A 21,060-nucleotide genomic window follows, 5' to 3' on the forward strand; every position below is an offset into this window, starting at 1 on the left:
AAATAGTTAAAAACAAATAGTACGCTTTTGATAAAATGATTGCTTCTACCTCTAGACTACTCGCTGCTGATTAAAAACATTTCCTGCACGAGCTGTCCTTTGTAACATTACGAAACAGCGCCTACGTATCAAAAATCCCCATTTTAAAAATCACACATTGCCGAGTTGCACCTACATTCCAGCGTCTTCCTATAAGCAAGGTGGGTGGAGAAGGGCGGGACACGGCCGACTTCCACTGGGCTGCTGGGATACGTAGTCCAGCCGAGCGGCAGAGGTTAAATAACAGTTTTTAAAAGTGCAGATCAGTACTACAAATCCCGAAGTTCTTTGCTTCCTACAAGGGGCGGAGTTCTCCTCGCTGTTGTCTACATACAACTGGCATTTCTTTGCTTTAATGATGTGCTGGGCTGGCTGCTGCTGCTGCCGCCGCCGCCGCTGCTTTCGCGGGCAGGATGAGTAATTGAGAGCAGCAGTTTGCATTTGCAGGCACTCACTCTCTCCTCTTAAAGGCGCAGGCGGAGCAGCGGGACAGCAAGGGGGGGGGGTTGCATTGCGAGCTTGTATTTTTTCATTGGATGTCAGGATAGAGAGATAACATGTGAAACAATCAGTTGAACATTTTAAAAACGCCATTTTGCGGGTTTATTTGCTTTCCTGGTGTTCCCTCGGCCCTCCTCTCTTTTATAACGCTCCAAAGAAGTGGTGAGTTGACTTTTCTTTCTCTTTACCCTAATTGGCTATTTTTGTTTAAATCTGGGCGTGTGTCAGTTTTCCCGACTAGGATAAAAGAATGGACCGCGTTGCTTGCTTGCTTGCGCCCCCCCCCCCTTCTCCGTTCAGGCTTCAAAAGTTTTCTGGGAGTTTTCTAGAGGTCTCTAAGCCAAGTTAGTGTTTGGGGCTCTCTCTCTCTTTTTGTAGCCTGTTGCTTTAGCGGACGGCAGGGCTGAATTTTCACTCATAACGGCGCGAAGGAAGTTTCATTATTGATTTCTGTGGAATCACTGCTGCCGCTTAAAAGGCGTTTGGGGAGACTTTGTCCACGTGCAAAAAAAGGCGAGGTGGGGAAGGGAGAGTGCACACGGGCATAGCTCTCGTTCAAACTTCTGCAATTGTGTGTTCCATATTGCTTTCTCTGCCTCTGCATTTATTTAACTGGCTCTGGGAGGAAGGGATTGGAAGTGACAAACCACCATTCAGTTCTTGGTTCCCCACCCCTCGCGGGGAACATTCCTGCCTCGTCTCCGGAGGTGATGGGCGGGGAAGGAGAAAGTTTTGCTAGATCAACACGGTCGGAAACGACTGCTGTGGCTCTTGCTCCGGACTTGGAATGATTTGAAATCTGGGATGTCCTTCCCCCACCCCGTACTGGGGGTAGTGTTGTGACACGGAAGCAAGGGCAGTTAGGAAGCGTAGGACGGGACCGTATGCAATTCTCTGATAAGGCAGAGAGTTATGGGAGCCGCGCTCTTCTTTGCAGGTTTTACTGGACGTCACGGTTTTGACTCTTTGCTTCTTTTCCTAGATTGGGCGCAATGGCCTCCAAGCTTCTGCGAGCTGTTGTCTTGGGTCCCCCGGGCTCCGGCAAAGGAACCGTGTGCGAGAGGATCGCCAAGAGCTTTGGCCTCCATCATCTTTCCAGTGGACAGTTTTTAAGGGAAAACATCAGAGCAAACAGTGGTAAGTAGAGGCGGGGGGGGGGGAGAGTCCTCCTACTGCTTGAGATCTAGTACGTGCTTTGCTGCATGCAAAAGATACATTTGGGAACGGAGCAGATCAGTTGCAGCAGCTGTCTTCCAGCTCTTTTTCGTGATTTGTTCAAAATGACTGTACACAGTTCCTCTAGGAAAGGAACAGATTGGCATGTGTTGTTTTCGGTGGGGGCGGTAGCATGTATCATCGGAACCTGCACTTTGGAAAGGGCTTCATGTGGAGTACTAACTTGGGAGGAGGACTACAACGTTGCACCTTCCATCTCCATGCTGTCTTAGGGACTTGTGCAAAAGCTGCAATATGAGTGCAGGGCAAAGATTAGAACCAGTTACATGGGAGGGAGAGAGCAGCCTTTCCCCCAGTATTCTGAGAGCTGGTTGTGAAGTCCTCTGTTTAATCTAAACTGACCTGCCACCCTATATTACACAGTATCCTGTATTGTCCGAAGCAAGCCCTATATAACTTGGTGATGCATGTTTCTGAATAGTCATGCAAATGATTACACTGTGAGATTTCAACACCACCACTTCTGTATTTCAGTTAGTAAGGCTGGAGATTGTGGACAAGGTGCTTGTATAGGTCACTTGTGTGTGCTCTGGACCCTTGCCCCTCTTGGCTGATTAGAAACTAGCAGGGAGGGAACAGTTCTTGGAGGAAACTGATTTTCTAGATTCATTTCAATCAGGGTTTAAACCCAGTTTTGGTGCAGAAACCAGGGGCGAAACTAGGCATTATTTCTCCCAGGTCAAAGACGCACATTTGTGTATGCCAGAGGTTTTAAACCTTTTTGATTCCATGGCTCCCTTGACCAACTGCGTTCTTTCTGTGGCACCCCATGAGGCTCAGAAGCCCAGTAATGTCACCCCTTTCCTGCAGATCTAGCAGCCTCTTGTGCTTTTTTGAACACGCTTCCTTGTAGAGTGTTCCCTCAGCCTCTTCTCCCCTCTCCTTGGGAGTCCTCTGGGCAGCTGCTACTGCTGCCCCTGGTCTTTGAGCTGCCCCCCCCCCCCTGTTCTAAAGAGAGGTGCCTCTTCGCACTGCTCCACAGGGGCATGGGACTTGTCTGTCCATTCCCAACAGCAAGGGCTGGCAGACTGGCTGGGCTCTCTCACCTGCTTGCTTGCTTGCTTGCTTAGAGGCTACCTCAGCTCCGGGCAGCAGCACCCCCTGGCCAGCCCCAGAGGCACCATTCACCTGCTGAACTTGTAGCCAGGGCTGCTGCAACAAACAGCCGCACAAGCCTTTGGGAAGCAGAGACACCATCAGAGGAAGTAGGGAAGGGAAGAGGGCAGAGGCTAGTTGCCCGCGGCACCCCTGACCACAATTCAAGGCACCCCAGGGTGCCGCAGCACACTGGTTGAAAACCACTGGTTTTCACAGGCTGGGAGCCTCAATGGCACCCCTCTGGAGGCTTCACTGGGGGGGGGGGAATCCTGGGGGAGGAATCCTGGCTAGTCCCCTCCCCCCCAGCTACGGCTTCTGACAGAAACTGCTTTGATTGCCCTGTATGATGACCTATGTCGGGGGGGGGGGAGAGGGGGAAAATATATTCCTGTTAATTCTCCTCAGCCTCTCAGCTGTGGAGGACATTGGGGTCTCAGATTTCAGCAATGCCCTGTGCAACTCCAAAATTTGGTGCTCCTTGCCTTTCATTCTACTTCTTAGTTGTGGCGTCCCCTGCAGCGCCCCTAAGGCTCTGTGCCCAGTGTGACTGTATCAGTCGCACTCTCCTAAATCAGCCTCTGTTCTCAGTGGCTTTCAGTATCATCCGGTGGTATCCTTCTGTAGCAGCTGTCTGAGTTGGGGTGGGTGGCACTGCTTTGTGGCGGTTCCATTCCCCCTTGGCTGATCATTACCAGAGGGTGATGCTTGGTGAGTGTTCCTCAGTTCCAAGGAGTTTCCATGTGGGGTTATTCAGGGTTTGATTTTCTCCCCCATGCTGTTTAACATTTACATGAAACTGCTAAGTGGGGTTATCCAGAGTTTTGGAGTATGTTGTCAGAAATATGCTGATGACAAACATGCAGCTGTGGCAGTGGATGTTCTCACAGTAGTACCCTATATATAGGGCAGGGGTCAGCAAACATTTTCAGCAGGGGGCCGGTCCACTTTCCCTCAGACCTTGTGGGGGGCCGGATTATATGGGGGGGGGGGAATGAATGAATTCCTATGCCCCACAAATAACCCAGAGATGCATTTTAAATAAAAGGACACTTTCTACTCATGTAAAAACATGCTGATTCCTGGACCGCCCGCAGGCCAGATTTAGAAGGCGATTGGGTCAGATCTGGCCCCCGGGCCTTAGCTTGCCTACCCATGCTATAGGGTGTTGACATGTTGCCAAAAATGTGTTCTTTGCAATCAGCTTTGTTAGGCTGCAGATATGCTCTTAAGCACATTGGCTCCCAGTCACTTGTAGTTTTTTTGTGCATGTGCAGTTTTCTGGTATAAATATCAGCCTTTATTGCACATTTTGGGCTTTGTTAGTCATATCTTATTCATTCCCCAACATTGCCATTTTATCAGTTTGTTAAAAATGTAACAAAGATGAGCCTTGTAAATGATGCATGTTACCAAGTGTTTTGATAAATGAAAATGTCACTTAGCTTCCTAAATGGGAAGTTTTTTATTTAGACTGTAGCATTTAGAAAGCATGCCGCACAGGACAGAATATAGGATCAGATGCTGGCACCAACAGCTGGCCCCATTCCTGTGCCAAAACAAAGACAGCCATCTGCTTCCAAAAGGAGTCCCTGACTTGGTACAGGAATACTTTTTTAAATGATCCATTTTTCCTTTAAAGAGGGTAGCAGACATTAACATCTTTAAATCTGGCAACCAGTTTATAACACTGATGCAGTTTTGTGCTGTTCTTCCTTGCATTGCATAAGATCTTGTTTTGTAGGTGTTTGCTCCATTACAACTGCAGAAGGGAGTAGGAGCAAGCTGCCTATCTAACCACTGCCTTGTACATGCGGCAGATTTGAAGCTGAAATTTGAACCCATAGGTAAAATGTCAGAATTGGCTTATTCTAAATATTTGTTGATAGAATTTGCCTCAAGTTCCCCAGGACTGAACTTTGGCATTTAATTAGGCAGCTATTCTTCATTCTACTACTATGTAATTATCCAGTGGAATCCAGAATCAATAATTGTGCCTAAAAACTAACTATCAATTTGGTTTTGCACTTATGTATTGCTGTATTACTTAGTCTAGTAACCTCTGAATGTGCAGTTATATGGCTTTTTGCAAAATTGTGAACAGATGCATGCAAGCCACATATTGTACTATACTTACATTGCATGTTTGCTTAATAATGGAGTATCGGTTCATCAATTGTGGCAAACTTTTCCCTCTTTCATCACTCCTGTTAAAACCAGCAGCACACCTACTTGCTTAGCATGGGCTGGATCATGCCATGGATCTTGTCTGTATCAAAGAAGCATGTGATTATATAACCTGATACTAACTACAGTCCTTGGAAACAAGTTGCACTGATTTCAGTGGAGTTCATTTCTGAGTAAATGGGTTTAGGCTTATAGCCTTCATGTTGAGCCTTCCTAAGTAGCAATTTTGACAGGCTTACTGAACCTAGTTGCAGCTGTTGAGCGCTCTGTTAACGTGCTGACATCCCAATTATTTAAATGGGACTTGGTATATCTAACTGTGGGTGGCGGGTTATTTCAGCCCGGCAGAGTTTCTGTGGAATAGGTGGCTTTAAGCTCATTGTACTGAAGAAATTAGTTCAAAATATGTCTTAAGTGCTTCTTTAAATGCTGAAAGTATTCTGTCCCCTTATGCATGAATTGTTGTATTGTTGAAAGCAAAAAGGGAAAATAATGAAGCTGTTTTCCTTTCTATTCAGTGTATCTTTCAGGAAATAAGCAGCAGCAAGCAGATACATTTTCTCATTTTCCCCCATCTTGTGAGGATGAGAAAATACAGTGCTTTCAACTTTAGTGTAACTTTATTTTAATGTATTAATTTATGATGAATGTAGCCTTTAAAATGCTGGATGGAAGTATTTCATGGTTTTTGATCCAAAAAAATGCTTCCACTAATGTAAAAGTGGGAAGGGTGGCTCAGCAGGAGACAATCTGCTTTGCATGCAGAATCACAGAACTGTAGAGTTGGAAGGGACCCTGGCGATCATCTAGTTCAAACCCTGCAAGGCAGGAATATGCAGCTGTCCCATATGGGAATCAAACCTGCAACCCTGGTGTTATCAGCACCAAGCTCTAACCAACTGAGCTATCCAGGCCAAGTAATGAACTTCCCAGGTTCAATATCTGCCATCCTCAGATAGGACTGGGAGAGAGACCTTTTGAAAATCCAGCAGAGATGCTGCTAGATGATATTGACAATCCTGATCTAGGTGGACCCATGGCCTAAGGATAATGCAGCTTCTCCCCCCTCCAATGCTTCTGTGTAAGAGGAGGGGAGGACATCTTATCCAAATCCCCCTGCATCCCCAAAATTCTGTTCCAAAGGTTTAGGGCACTGTCCAGAAGGGTAGGGGAGGGAGCTGGAGGGGAAGGGGGAATTTGAGGAAACAGGCTCACCATTTCTTATGTTAGCATTACTGGAACAAAAACTATTTCACTAATGGAACAGCACCATTGGATTTCACCCACTATCTACAAATTATTCAGGACTGCATCTTGTCTCATTTATTGAAGCAAATTGCTTCTCTGCTTCAGGAAGCAAATGTCTTCATGCCTTGTAATTATAACAAGACAAGAGGTTGCAGGGGACGGCAGGAAGAGTGTGCTGCCTAGCTCTAGGGTTGGAAGCCTGTGGACCTCCATATCTTGTTGGCTCCTATTGACCCTGGCATTGGCTATGCAAGCTGGAGCTGATAGGAGCTGGAAGTTCAGCAGCCTCTTGAAGGATTACAAGTTTTCCCACCCTAGCCTGGATGAATGTATTCTGATAGTGCTGTGAGGACAAAAATGCAGCATACTGATGAATGGAGCATATTTGAAATTTTGAATGCTGGTCATTCACTAGTGCCAGCACAGGGTCTGCTGTGCCCTCATTCAATAACGGCAATAGTGTTAGATCTGGTTTGCTCTGCCTTTCAGCATCTACCCACTTAAGTGACTCCAAAACCCAGCAACAGGGAAGTACTTCCATGGTTTAATTTACTGATTATATCCCCCTTTTCTTTCCCAAGGGAAGCCGCAAGAGGCGAACAACAAACAGAAAACAATTCAGCTTAGCACAAAATATCAGAATGGTCAATATAACAAAATGCGGCATATATAAAATAAACCAAGGCTACATTCATGTCAAAACAATGACAGAAGAAATATATCCAGAAGAAATAATTCAATATCAAAGGTCCTACTTCTGGCCTTAAGATTCCCACCCTATGTTCCCATATTTGGCTTCATTTGTACAATGATGTGGGCTGCTTCTCCATGGGATAATCCCATACCAATACATGATAGATGGTATGTGCCTTGATTCTACAAGAGAAACACAGCTGTGCTTGGTATCATATTGAATGTACTTTTTCCGTTGCCCCCTTAGTCAATTGTTTGAAAACTTGTTATAAATGAAGAGTCAGCAAGATACTCTGGATAGTGTCCTAGGTTTGCCACCAGAGCTCACTCAGTTCTACATATCATTTGGGCAATTAACAAATTACTGATAAAAAGAATTAACAATAATCTTAATTGCACAAACCTAAGTTTCTAGGTATGCACTTGAATTCTTTCCACCTGGAGGCATTTAGGCACCCTATTTGATGAGTTTCTGTGGCATGTTAATAAACCTTGAGTTGCAAGGGGTTTTTTTTAGAGTGAATGTCACCCCAGCTGTGTTTGGTGAAGATTTGAATGGAAAGATTATACTTGCCTGGCCCTTGCACCCTTAAGTAGGGATAGAATACCACTCAAGTTGATTACATCATTGGATATTAAAATTCAGCATGACAGGTGTGTATGTCTTTGTTAGCAAGAACAAAGCTCTTTTTCTGATCTTTCCCTTACTCCATTGTTTCTGCATTACCCTCTTTGCACAGATACAGTATCTGTGTCGCTCTGTTATTATGTCCTTCTTAGCTAGTTGGGTAAATTTTGGACAAATAGTAATTCGGTATCTGAAAGAAAAGTGTTGTTCTTATTGGTTACCTAGGAGATGCAATGTCAGATAAGAGAACTTGGGTAATTTAATGTTATGTTCCTCTGAAGGAGAGAGTGACAGATATATACTTTTTAAAAGCAGGACATTAGTCTAAACACACTGAAACTTTCAAACTGGGACAGGAAATAAAAGGTTGCAGGACGAAGGGTGTTATGGTGCAAGGATAATCCTTCTTGGGTAAAGGAACTCAGTGTCCCAGAAAAAGAATTTGGTTTGCTTTTTTAATGAAAAGGCTTAATTATATAGTTGTTTTCTACTTTTGTTTTGTTTTGAGTGGTTCTTGGGAGATGGGGGGTTGAATGCAAGGCCAGATCCCAAACTCAACTGTTAGGATTTGCACATTTATAAATCTTTTTCACTATTGAATGAGAACAATATTGCAAATTGAAGTGGCCTCCTTCTGGTCTGGGTAAAGCTCTGTTACACACCTATGGCAGCAAGCCACTCACGCAGGTTAAATTCTTGCTCCTATTCTCAACTATAACACTAGGCAAGAAAAGTAATTGACTTCAGTTTATTATGGGCTTGCTGAAACCGTGTCTTCTTCTAATGGCAAACTCTGCCTAAGGGTTTATCCACACTTCCTCTTGTTCTGCTGCTTTCCCTCGGGGAAAACCACTCTTTAGTGCTCAGTTGCAGCAAACAGCAATTCAGCATTTTCCCAGTTTGCCATTTATTCTCAGGCGGGTTTTCCCTTGGAAAGTAGTAGATCAAGCAGAAAATTGCTCAGACCCATGTTTTCTAGGCCCTGCACAAGTGGCAGAGTGGATGAGCCCTAAGGCTAGACAACTAGTTGCAGGAGACAGGTCTTCACTCTTTACCGAAAGATATCTGAAATTATTATGAATTTTAGTACAGTGGTACCTTAGGTTACAGACGCTTCAGGTTACAGACTCCGCTAACCCAGAAATAGTACCTCAGGTTAAGAACTTTGCTTCAGGATGAGAACAGAAATCACGTAGCTGCGGCGCAGTGGCAGCAGGAGGCCCCATTAGCTAAAGTGGTGCTCCAGGTTAAGAACAGTTTCAGGTTGAGAACGGCCCTCCAGAACGAATTAAATTCTTAACCCGAGGTACCACTGTACTTGGGTAGTACATGGCTAATCAAATAACAAAGTTAAGGGTCACCTTGATGATTTTTTTATGATCGAAAGGCACAATCCTTATGGTGTTACCTTCTCCTAAGCCTCACTTCTCCCACCCTCTGATTTGTTGGTGACTCTCCTACATCCATGGGTGTAGCCAAGGTGGGGGATGGGGGGGAACTGCCCCCCTAAATTAAGTAAAAAGTATTCCACTAACTGAGGTTCTGCCCCTCATAACATAAAGCCTGCCTCCTAACATAAATCCTGGCTACGCCCATGCCTACATTCTGATTTGTCCGATAATTTGTTGGGGAGGCACAAGCAAGACTAATGCTGCTACAGCTTTCATCTCTTTGAGGCAATTTAATCAAAGGAGGGCTCCCCCCCCCCCACGGATAAGGTCCATAGGTTTGTACAGTGTGTCTGTGGGTTTTTCATAAGTCAAAATTCTCTAATTCCTTATGGAGATCAAATTGTTTCACATGAATTTTCTGGATGGGAAATTGGAATTTAATTTTATATTGGACCTGTGTCTTTAGCATTTGTTTTAGGGGTTGCTACTATGTAAGTATGCAGCGCTGCTCTGCATCATGTCATAAAGATGTGGAACAACAAATGACCAAGCGACGCTTGTTGTTCAGACTTCTAGGCATATTCCAAAAGCGATACCTTTCCACCCTGCTCTTTTGTATCACTGCTAAATTCACTCTTGACTTCTTGCCAGCCCATATAGGTTTATCATAATCTGACATGCTTTCAAGTCTTTTACGATAAACAGTCACAGTTTATTAAACAAGAAACATAATCTGTGTGTGGAATCCTTGTTAATTATGGGGAATCTTACCAAATCCAGGAGACTGCAATTTAAACCAATTGTAGCTTTTAAATAACAATTCACCCAATGTAGCAAATGGAAATTCTCTATAAAATTAATCCTTATGTATTTTATTGGACTTTCCATCTGGTTTATTTTATACTTAATGGTTGTTTTCTGTTTGGATGTTTATTTGTTACCTTCAAACTTGTTTGGTTTTTTTTAAATGCCCATGACATTTTGTCTTTTTCTTCCCCAACCCAAATTCCCATCTAGTTCTGAGCCTTCAGGAAATGTCTTCAATGCAATGCAATGCAAAATACCATGATAAAAGCAATGGGTTTTTCCTTTGCCTTGCTAAAGTTCATATTGCTTCAGAACAGTACTGAGGATTGTTATAATGGCTTTTGGGTATTGGAAGAAGCTGGTCTTAATAGATGAACTCTAATCAACTTGGTGCATAATTTACTGTGGTTAGTGTAGGATTAACTACAGCAAATATGCATGCTTCCTCATTAATGAAAACCTTTTGCTACTTAAAGAAAAACTAGAGGTTTTGTTTTGAGGATTTTGGCCTTGATCACGATGGATAGAGTGCATTTGGCAAGTGAAAGCAGTTAAAGAGCTGTTTGAAGATACCTTACACGTATACAGTGAACCACATGCAGTGGTACTAATAATTGTAGTGACTGCAAAGGCGTCCTGAGTGTGTAAATGTATGCGCAGTGGACTCAAACCACGGCACGTTCAGACCCTCTGCTTTTCCAAACTTCCCAATAGTACAGAGAAGAGCTTTCTGTGTGTACAGATCTTCTCAATGAACACACATTCATTGGAGGTGGGAGCTTGCCACCCCAATGCAATCCACCTGCAAAAATATTCATTAGAAGTGCATAAAACAGCTTAAAAGGTTTTCAAGACTGGCTATATTGCACTATAGATTTCATAGGGATTTGGGAAAGTTGCATGAATTAAAGTATAACACAAGAATTCCGTGGGATTAGAACTAGCTTCAGTGACTAACAGAAGAGCACTGTGGTTAAGCCAGGAGGACCATTTGCCAGTCTCATTGGAATACTTGCGGGGAGGGCCGTTCACATGTTTATTTGAGTTAGGCAGCAAGGAAAGAGTCACTCATGCTATAAGAATCATTTCCTAGTGTGGACAAATCTTTTACTACATCTTGATCACTCCATAGGGCATGCTTTTAAGCATGTTTGTAAAGGTTTGTAAAGGAATAGTAAAGGATTTGGCTGTTTCCATTCTTCCAAAGAGTATTCCAACTGTGGATGTAATTCTGATACGTATTAATGATTGAGAATGTCAAAGATGAATTGGAATAAAAATATGATTTATAATATAAAATCCCTCAGATTGTTTCAGCAGGAGTCCAGTTCAAGTGAGCTGTACTGTGAAGTTCTATGTACAAGTATATGGAAGTGACACTTTTTAGGTTGAATTGGGTATGCTTTAAGAATGGAAGGCGTGCCTCCACATTTTTAGGGCAATTTTACACATGGGAATAGGCTGTCAGCCAATGTACACTTACTTGAGAGTTGATCCATTGGACTCACGGGAATTTCTAAGGACACATTCATAGAATTGGGCTGTGGAACCTGTTGGTGAAAACAGAAAAAACAAACAAAAGCGCCATCTTATTAATGCCTACTCAAGAAAACTCTTATAGGATTGCTAGATGCTACTTATGTTAAAAGGGTTATTCTTTATTCCACAATAATAAAGGTATATAGAGTGCTCCTTTACTCAGCATCACTCTGTACACACTTGAGTTCATTAGTAAAGGTAAAGGGACCCCTGACCATTAGGTCCAGTCGTGGGCAACTCTGGGGTTGCAGTGCTCATCTCTCTTTATTGGCCGAGGGAGCCGGCGTACAGCTTCCGGGTCATGTGGCCAGCATGACTAAGCTGCTTTTGGCGAACCAGAGCAGCGCACGGAAACGCCGTTTACCTTCCCGCCGGAGAGGTACCTATTTATCTACTTGCACTGTGACGTGCTTTCGAACTGCTAGGTTGGCAGGAAGAGTTCATTAGTAACCAAGAGCAAATGTTAATTGCTCTTCTTATTAAATGCAAGTAAAATAAACATGCTAAATTAGATCGCTCTCTAGGGCACCAAAAATTTTGACCATGAAAACTGAAAATATTCTAATGCAAGTTTACCCGTAGCAAATTTCCCTGTGGTAGTTACCCTAATTTGCATAGAATTTTTTTCCCGGAAAAAGAGTCAATTATTTTCTGACTTTCAAATATCAGAACACTGGTTTTTCACAAGCACCATAAGTGATTTCTGCTAGTTATCTCAATTTAGGATTTATTGGCCTTTCCTAGCTAAGAAATGTGGGTTGGCCTCATAAGCGCCAGCATTCCTTGGAAAGGCCAAGGACTGTATATTCATAAAGTATTGCTTTAATTCTCAGCTTTCTTTATAGTTATTGAGGCATATTCTGAGAATATGAAGCTTTGGTTCAAGGCCTTGTGGGTTGGGAGCAGAGAGATCTCTCCCCCCCCCCCAATTTTATATAATGTAACTTTTGACATATGTGGCTCTTCACTTTATGATTAAATCGGGTATGATCTTTCACCAATTCTATGTTCGCATTGCTAGGCTCATCAACTGGCAGGGCCTAGGCCCTGTTCAACCTTTGTGCCTGAATGATGCACTTGCATCTTCCTGTTACTATTCAAAGCTGTGGATGTGGCTCTTCTATGTCTGGTTTTGCCTGCATGAAGTGTCTCTTGCCATCTGACTTTGAAAAGCAGCTAAGGGATAGTTTGCTTCCTCCACCTCTTGCAGCTCCTAGGACAGGCATTTGTCATCTCTCTCATAGAAATGGAATGCTTTCCATTGTGATACTATTGGCCAGTGGTGAAAAGGAGGAGGTGCCTTTTAATTATAATAATAGGTGTAGGGTAATTTGTGACTCCATCTTCATTGTTATTCATTCACAGTTCTAGGGATGTGTTTGTGAAGGTAGCACTTTGATGCTGTACTTGAGCAGACAGATCTTACTCTCACCCCAGATAAAGACACTGAGGTTTTGAAAACAAGCCTGAGTCTGTGAATGAATTGCCGCACAAACCAACTCACACGAACAACTGTCTTGGGGAGTGGCTCATCCTAGCAACAGTGCATTCTCAAGCTTTTAGCAAAGTTGTTAAAACAAAAAAGCAATCAGGAAGATGTTATTACAGGTCATCTGCAACGGTTGGTTTCATAACTTGTGTTTTTCTAGTTCTCTTAAGGAGCATTAGCCAAGGTTGCAGTGAGGAGTGGAAAGAATGTTGATGTGTCTGTAAAGAAAAATCTCTTCAGTGAAAATCAAAATTGATCTTCACTGACACTATGTGTGCACAAGAATCTCCCCATCTGATTTAAACTTGCTTTAGTAAAATACCTTGTTTTAACCAGTGACTCATCTTTACAGTAAAATGAATGAGCTCACTTTTCAACATAAGGTTGATTATCTGGAATATGCTGTGTATCCAACTTCTTTATGCTTCCGGCAGGGAAATGCAAATAAATACCCATTAAGTATTATAAAAAGCATTCCTAGCAATGAAGATGTGAATTAACAGTTTTTAAACTTTGGAATACCTTTTATCACTGGTAATGCTAATGATTTGTATATTTTCTTTCTCCATTTGCTTGGCACAGTTACTTGCCCCTTCTGAAGGACTTTGTCTTAAGTTCCATATTAAAATGGGAACCTTCCTGTATCCCACTTTGTGGTGATTTCTAGCTGACTCTGCCACAGAAGTGTCTTGACACCTCTCAGAATTGTCCTAAATATTATTGGTGCTTGCTGATTTGGGGCTGAAATTTATTTTGCTTCTTTGTTTAGAAATACGCCATCAAAACTTGATTCACAATAATACAGCCGTTTAAAATAAAGCTTCATTTGGACCATAACACCAAGATGTGGTAGGGCGTTATTGAAAAGGTGTCTGGGAAGGAGATGGGATGAAAAGTGTTTGGTACAGATTAGGTGGCTGCCTACTAGAGGGAGAATGTTCGCAGTGGTGCTGCCTGTTTGTCAAAAGCCCTTCTTGGGAGGATCACTTGGTGTCTACATTGTGATCTTTTGGGCACCAGGTCTCAAATGTTTAGTGTTTTTAAAGATCGTTTGCACTATGGTTGTTCCCTGTCACTGGTTTTACTTTGGAATTATTCTTCTCTTATTTTTATTGGTTTTTGTTTTGTTTCTATGTTTGTTTTGTATACTCATGGGCAGTGGTAGGGGGATCTTTTTCAGCCCAAAGGCTGCATCCCCTCATGGATAACTTCCTGATGGGTGCATGCCAGAGGTCAGTGGAGCTAGCAATGTGACCATCGTCTTTGTATAGTTGACTACAATTCCCATCATGCAAAAGTGTCTCTCTCTCTCTCTCTCTCTCACTCACACACACACACACACACACACGTGTGTTCCATTCTTCTTCCAAGCAAGCAAGAGGCATTAAAATAGTTCAAGGGCATGTTCCAGGCAGGGAAAAGTAGTTGAAGGGAAACTTGAAGAGGGACTGTATTCATCCCCAAGGCTCATCACTCAGCTCTTGGACTTTAAACTGCTCAAATAACTTATTATTAGGTGGAATATAAATAGTGTAAGTAAATATTCCTGATAAACAAAAGTGCCTGATGCAACTACTGATGGCCAGAGCCATCCTTTAAAGCAGTAAGTCCACCCAGTGTGAGAAAAGATGTAATTCAAAGATGTAATATAACACAGGTGTTTTAGTTAAATTCCTAACTAGTGTGCTGAGTTTCAGTGGTAACCAAGTTATGGAATACTCATCCCAGTTTTCGATTGTTTGCAGGGTTGGTGTCCCCTCTCAAAAAAAAAAAGGTTTTTGTTTCTGGACAGGAGCTTTGGTTGTGCCATAATTAATAATTTACATCAGCTTAGTATAAAGAATAATGTTTTGTATGAGAGCCAAACACTAGTTAAACAGCAGTCTTTTATGAAATGCTTCCAAGTGCCTGCCATTCGCTACAAGGTTAATGCTGCATTCACTTTAGCCATAAGTGGATCTGTTTTATCTCCTAGAGTTCTCTTCTATACCTGGGACATACAGGGTTTGTAGTGCCATAGAGGGAATTTAGAAAAAGCTGTGTTTATGTCTCTTTTCATTGCACCATTCCAAGATGGGGCACCAACCATGAAAACCCACCCCCCTTCAGGAATCCCTCAGATTCCATAAGTCACTGGGCACAGTGGTACCTCGGGTTACATACGCTTCAGGTTACATATGCTTCAGGTTACAGACTCCGCTAACCCAGAAATATTATTTCGGCTTAAGAACTTTGCTTCAGGATGAGAACAGAAATCGTGCTCTGGCGGTGCGGCGGCAGCAGCAGGCCCCATTAGCTATAGTGGTGCTTTAGGTTAAGAACAGTTTCAGGTTAAGAACGGACCTCCGGAACGAATTAAGTACTTAACCCGAAGTACCACTGTAGTATATAACTGTGCAAATGGAATTACTCTTGCTTGAGCAGTGGAACTCCCCCCCCCCTTCTCCTCCCACCATGTGCCCCCTGCACCACACCCAAATGTTCTTCAGAGCAGATTAGGGGAGCACAAGGAGAGAAGGGAGAACGTCCCATGGTGCAAGCTGAAGTCCTTCTGTTCATGTAAGGAGTTACTCAGTGTTACAGCTCTGTCTGTGTAGATCATCCTAATTGTCCCTCTATCCCTGCAGTCAGTCCAAATGTTACCAGGAGATGTTACCTAGACCAACGTCTAGGGCAACATGGTAACTATCACCATAACTATCAACCAGCTGTCCAGTTGAAGAAGAAAAAATCTAGGGTATGGCCTGCCTCGTATAATGAACCAACAATATTTTGAGACAACCCCATGCCCATCAATGTTAGTCATGATGTACCAAGCTAATCCATTCAAGGCGATTTTGGTTATTTATCGAAATCTCCCAGAACCACCATCCTGGGATTATCCAACAGTACCCCAGAAACCACCTCCACCAGCTCACTGAGGAGGACTTCTGAGCAGTGTAGTGGATGCTACACCAGCAGAATCCCTGCTTTGTATCTCTGGTGCCACATCACATGTATGTATACTGCTTACTAACAGCCATGCCAAACGATAGTTTGCATGTATGAAACATATACCATAGATGTGATAGCAAGCATGCATATCACCTGGAACAATGTTTTAGGATGGAGTTGGTAAATGTGTTCTGTGTGTATGAATTAGGCCATGACACACTCTTCTGTTATTTTGACTTTTGCTATGATGAATAGTAATTGGAACTGACAGCTGGTGCAGCAAATCTCAGAGCTGGCCTTACAAATATTTTCCCCTATTAACCCTGTAGGAAGGCAGGCCTGGATTTGTATCCTCTGCCACGCATTTCTGTTACAAGACCTGTTATCTCCTGTCCCATCCATCTTTATTTTGAACTGCTTCCCTGTCAGAGAACACTTACAAGCCGTGATATTTGGTTTTTCTGTCTAGTATATCTGTTGTCTCTGAAATCAAAGATTTGTTTAGCTAACGATGCAGTCTGCTGAAGAGAGGTTGTTCTAGCTTTTCTTGCAGAAACTATTGTGAAGAAATCAAAAAGCTTTTCTTGTGTCATATACTAATAAAAGTATATTTAGGGAAAGGGTTGGATTGCTCCCTTTCACCTAGTAAACGAGTTGCAGACTTTTCCACTGCATTCTTGAGTTAATATATAAAGGTACTGGTCAACTGAGAGCATTGGTAAGGAAGGGTTAGCTAAAGGAAGTTTGAATGGGTGAAAGGTTACTCAATCTTTAGGCATCTTAACATGCTGTATATATTGTTTAACAATTTAACATATATGTAATTGTAATGGCTAAATTATCAGCAGATAAAAGATGACTTAATATGATTTTGTAGTACTGGGGGATAAATGTGCCTGGTAAAAAATAAAAAAAATAAACTTAACATCTTCCTGGAATAAAGTTGTCTGTATAAACACATAACTATTTATTTATTTATTTATTTACGCTGTGGTCTAAACCACTGAGCCTAGGGCTTGCCGATCGGAAGGTTGGCAGTTCAAATCCCCTCGACAGGGTAAGCTCCCATTGCTTGGTCCCAGCTCCTGCCAACCTAGCAGTTTGAAAGCACGTCAAAGTGCAAGCAGATAAATAGGTACCGTTCCGGCGGGAAGGTAAACGGTGTTTCCGTTCACTGCTCTGGTTTCGCCAGAAGTGGCTTAGTCATGCTGGCCACATGACCCAGAAAAACTGTCTGCAGACAAACGTCGGCTCCCTGGCCAGTGAAGCGAGATGAGTGCCGCAACCCCAGAGTTGTTCGCAACTGGGCTTAACTGTCAGGGGTCCTTTACCTTTTTTATATTTCTTAAGTCTGTGTCATCTTATACAGTGGTACCTTGGGTTAAGTACTTAATTCGTTCCGGAGGTCCATTCTTAACCTGAAACTGTTCTTAACCTGGAGCACCACTTTAGCTAATGGGGTCTCCTGCTGCCGCCGCGCCGCTGGAGCATGATTTCTGTTCTCATCCTGAAGCAAAGTTCTTAACCCGAGGTAATATTTCTGGGTTAGCGGAGTCTGTAACCTGAAGCGTCTGTAACCTGAAGCGTATGTAACCCGAGGTACCACTGTACCTGTCTCTGTGTTAGCCTTCCCTAAAAAGAAAATCCAGTCAGGCAAGCTGAAGATGATTTATTTACAGCATTTTCACCTCACTTGTTAACTGAAGCCTCAGAATGGCTTACAAGAATCTGTAGTGAGACAGTTTCTGCCCTCAGGTTTATAATCTGAAAAACATTATGCACAGGGAAAGGGGCAGGGGGTAGGGAGTAAAGAAGAGAAGAGCAAGCTCACACACCAGTTCTTAAAAAATCCTGTTCTTTTAACGGCCAACTGGGATGGAAACAGTTCAGATAGCCTGATGGAATGGCTGCTGGTAGGTGATAGTTGACTGGAAGGCCAAAGGAAGTTGGTCTACTAGCAGGAGTGATGGAAAATTTGTGATTCTCTACTCTTCATCAGCTCTTAGCAGAAGCAACAGACCTGGGATAGTTTGGTCAGTAGAGCATGAGACTCTTCATCTCAGGATTGTGCATGCAACCCGTTAGGCAAAAGATTCCTGCATTACAAGGGGTTGGACTAGATGACTCTTATGGTTCATTAAACCTCTACAGTTCTGTGAGTCTTTGATCATATGCCTGTAACTTCTATGGGTTTTTTGTTGGGGGGAGGGTGTTTTCAGCCCAAGGACCACACCCTTTCCTAAACAACCTTCTGAGGGGTACATGCCATTGGTGAGTGGGGCCTGAGGCAAAAGTGGAAAGTGCAACTAATAATAATAATAATAATAATAATAATAATAATAAATAATTTATACCCTGCCCATCTGGCTGGTAAATTCTACCTTTGTACAGTAGTTTCCACACACCTATCCTCTATCCAGGCAAGCCAAAGGCATCATCAGAGCTCAATGACACATTCCAGTAAGGCAAAAGTGTGTTTGTGTTGGAGGGGGTGTTGAAGCAGGACTAGTGAGGGGTGTGGTCTGCGGGTAGGAAGCAGGGGTGCCAACTTGAATAAAATATGGGAGGGCAGGCAAGCCCCACCCCACAGAAGCGATCACCTGGCGCTACATGCACACCCCATTTGAATGTTTTGTTCCTCTTGTCTGGACTCTAATCTCATTTTACCAGCTGTCTGGCTGCTGCTGTTCCTGTTCTGACAGGCAGGTGGGTTGATTACATGCTTGTTTTAGGTCTTCTATAAAGCAAGATAACCTGCTTTTGTGGAAAGTACATTTTATCCTGTTTTGAATAATACAGTTCAATTAAAAACAATGCTTGTGATGTCACCTCATATGCTATCAAAAAGCAACTTTAAAAATGCATTCTATGTACTGTCAAGGATCTAGAACACTATTCTAAATGTTACTTTAGTAACATTCAGATACGAATAGCTTGCTGAAAAGCTATTTGGAGTGTTAATAGCTATTTTGCATCATTTACAAAAAGCAGGGGCAAAGTGCAAGGTGTTTTGTTTGTTTGCTGGGGGAGTATTTATTGAGTGCTCATTTAAATTCCTTTTCAGTGTTTTGAACTCTTTCGAGCTTAGGTCTTATTTCTGTTCAGAGCTAAAATGAAATGTTCATGTTGTTACATGCCCAAGCTATTGAATGCCTGGAAATGTAACAGCTCGGTTTACTCTGTCAGTAAGTTGCTTTGCCAGATAAGTTGTCTGTCATGCATTGTTTCCTTTTACCTCTTCTCTCCCCCTTCCCCAGTTAAATCTCTGAAGCGTCTAATCTGAATCTTCCTTACATGGCAAATTATTCATAGCATGGAGAATACAGGGAGAGTGTTTTTTATCCCTTTCTCATAACCCTAGAAATTGTGGACATCCAGTTAAGCCTAATGTTAGACTATTCAGGACGAGGCAAGCAGCAGATAATTAAACTATGGAACTCTATGCCACAGGAGGCAGCGATAGCTACCAGCCTAAAAGGTAAAGGGACCCCTGACCATTAGGTCCAGCCGTGACCGACTCTGGGGTTGTGGTGCTCATCTCGCTTTATTGGCCAAGGGAGCCAGTGTACAGCTTCCGGGTCATGTGGCCAGCATGACTAAGCCGCTTCTGGCAAACCACAGCAGCGCATGGAAACGCCGTTTACCTTCCTGCCGGAGCAGTACCTATTTATCTACTTGCACTTTGATGTGCTTTCGAACTGCTAGGTGGGCAGGAGCAGGAACCGAGCAATGGGAGCTCACCCCATTGCGGGGACTCATTCAGAATATGTCCAGAACATTATATATATATATATATATATATATATATATATATATATCTCTTAGCAGAACAATAACAAGTTATTGTTTCTTCTTTCATTCCTGAACAGATGTTGGCATACTAGCAAAGCAGTATCTTGAGAAAGGCCTTTTGGTGCCAGATCATGTATTCACACGAGTAATGATAACAGAACTGGAAAAAATGCAGACCCAGCCTTGGTTACTTGATGGTAAGTGACCCCCCCCCCTTTTCTTTAAACATTTTGAGTGCTAGTAAAAACCATTTTGCACTTCCCTCCTTCTACAGGCTCTTTTAAATTTGATTTAAATAACATGCTATTTGTGGAAAAGTAATGTAACATGAAAACAGCCTTTCCAGTATTTTTAGCAACTGGTGGTGTAATGGGGAGGTAAGTAAGAACACCCTGAGAGCTTCTAAGGACAGAGGATTCATAGTTAAACCTTTGGCAACTATGATTCCACACATGGAAACTAAGGGATGAAAATATCTGGGTTTCTTTCACAATGGTGCATTTATTGAGAAACTGAAGAAAGGTGACCACAGTCCAAGCCACCTTGGATTTCTCTTGGGGCAACTCAGTACAGTTTCGTACCTGAATTATCTTCAAGTACTAATATGGACTACTCTGCTCCTAACATCCCAACACATTCGATTTCATTTTGCCTCAAATGTTCATTTGGTGAATGAATTGGGAGGTTACTGATGATGCCTAGAGCAGTGTGTCCTGCAACTGGCTATTATTGGTTTCTGCGTCGGCACACAATTATGTTCAAGAAAGAAAATGGCCGCTTTCCCCTCAATACCTGAAAAAGGTGAAAAAGACTGGCCTACTCTTTTAGGAAAAAGAACTATGATAATACTGTGGGAGATACAGGATACTAAGCAGGAGGTATTATCTTTTCCTAAGGTCATCAGTGTGATGCCCACAGGGACCAGTGTGCCCACCAGCAGGTGCCCACAAAACATAATACTGTTGTAAAGATCCCTTTCAAAATCCAGAGTGTGTGAATGTTCAAGGCTTTCTGCTTTCCCTGTTCAGTGCCTGTTTGCTTGGCTTACCCTACGCTAATCACATAGCCTTGAACATGTCAATGTGTCATTGGATGCCACAATTGGACACCCACCATCCCATTTGTTCTGAACAGAGGAGAGGTACAAAGAGCTGTTCCTAGCAGTTCTTGTTGAAGATGGTATCTTTTCCTGCATTGATAGGATATGCCCACAGCACTTTGTGGTCCTGTCTCTTTTTCTGCTATTTAGATGTAACAGCTATTTTGTGTTATGCCATGCCCTCATGGCAGCTATTTGGTGAGTGGTGCCCACTGACCTCAAAAGATTGGCAACCCCTGCTATATTCATGTCCTGTGTTAGACTGTCTCTCAGCTACTTCTGCTGTGGCCAATGAATGCAAAAGCACTAGGAACTTATATTTTTGAAAATATAAGATGGAAATTTTATTGCTGTTTAATGGGTGATATCCTATGTAGCCTGA

General features: G+C 42.8%; 1 protein-coding gene across 3 annotated transcripts in view; it reads left to right on the top strand.

Moving 5' to 3' along the window:
• The first annotated feature begins 383 nt into the window (after window positions 1-383).
• Window positions 384-21,060, top strand: part of AK4 (adenylate kinase 4) — a 33,068-nt gene continuing 12,391 nt past the window's right edge. The window contains exons 1-3 of one of the 3 annotated variants that reach the window (XM_081011868.1): window positions 384-702; window positions 1,523-1,677; window positions 19,657-19,776. In XM_081011868.1, the coding sequence (XP_080867994.1) occupies window positions 1,533-1,677; window positions 19,657-19,776 (265 nt within the window). In that variant the 5' untranslated portion in view covers window positions 384-702; window positions 1,523-1,532. The other 2 variants (XM_081011870.1, XM_081011869.1) reach the window with 2 other exon arrangements.

The sequence above is a fragment of the Podarcis pityusensis genome, assembly GCF_964106645.2.
Source record: "Podarcis pityusensis genome assembly, chromosome: 6".
Taxonomy (NCBI): domain Eukaryota; kingdom Metazoa; phylum Chordata; class Lepidosauria; order Squamata; family Lacertidae; genus Podarcis; species Podarcis pityusensis.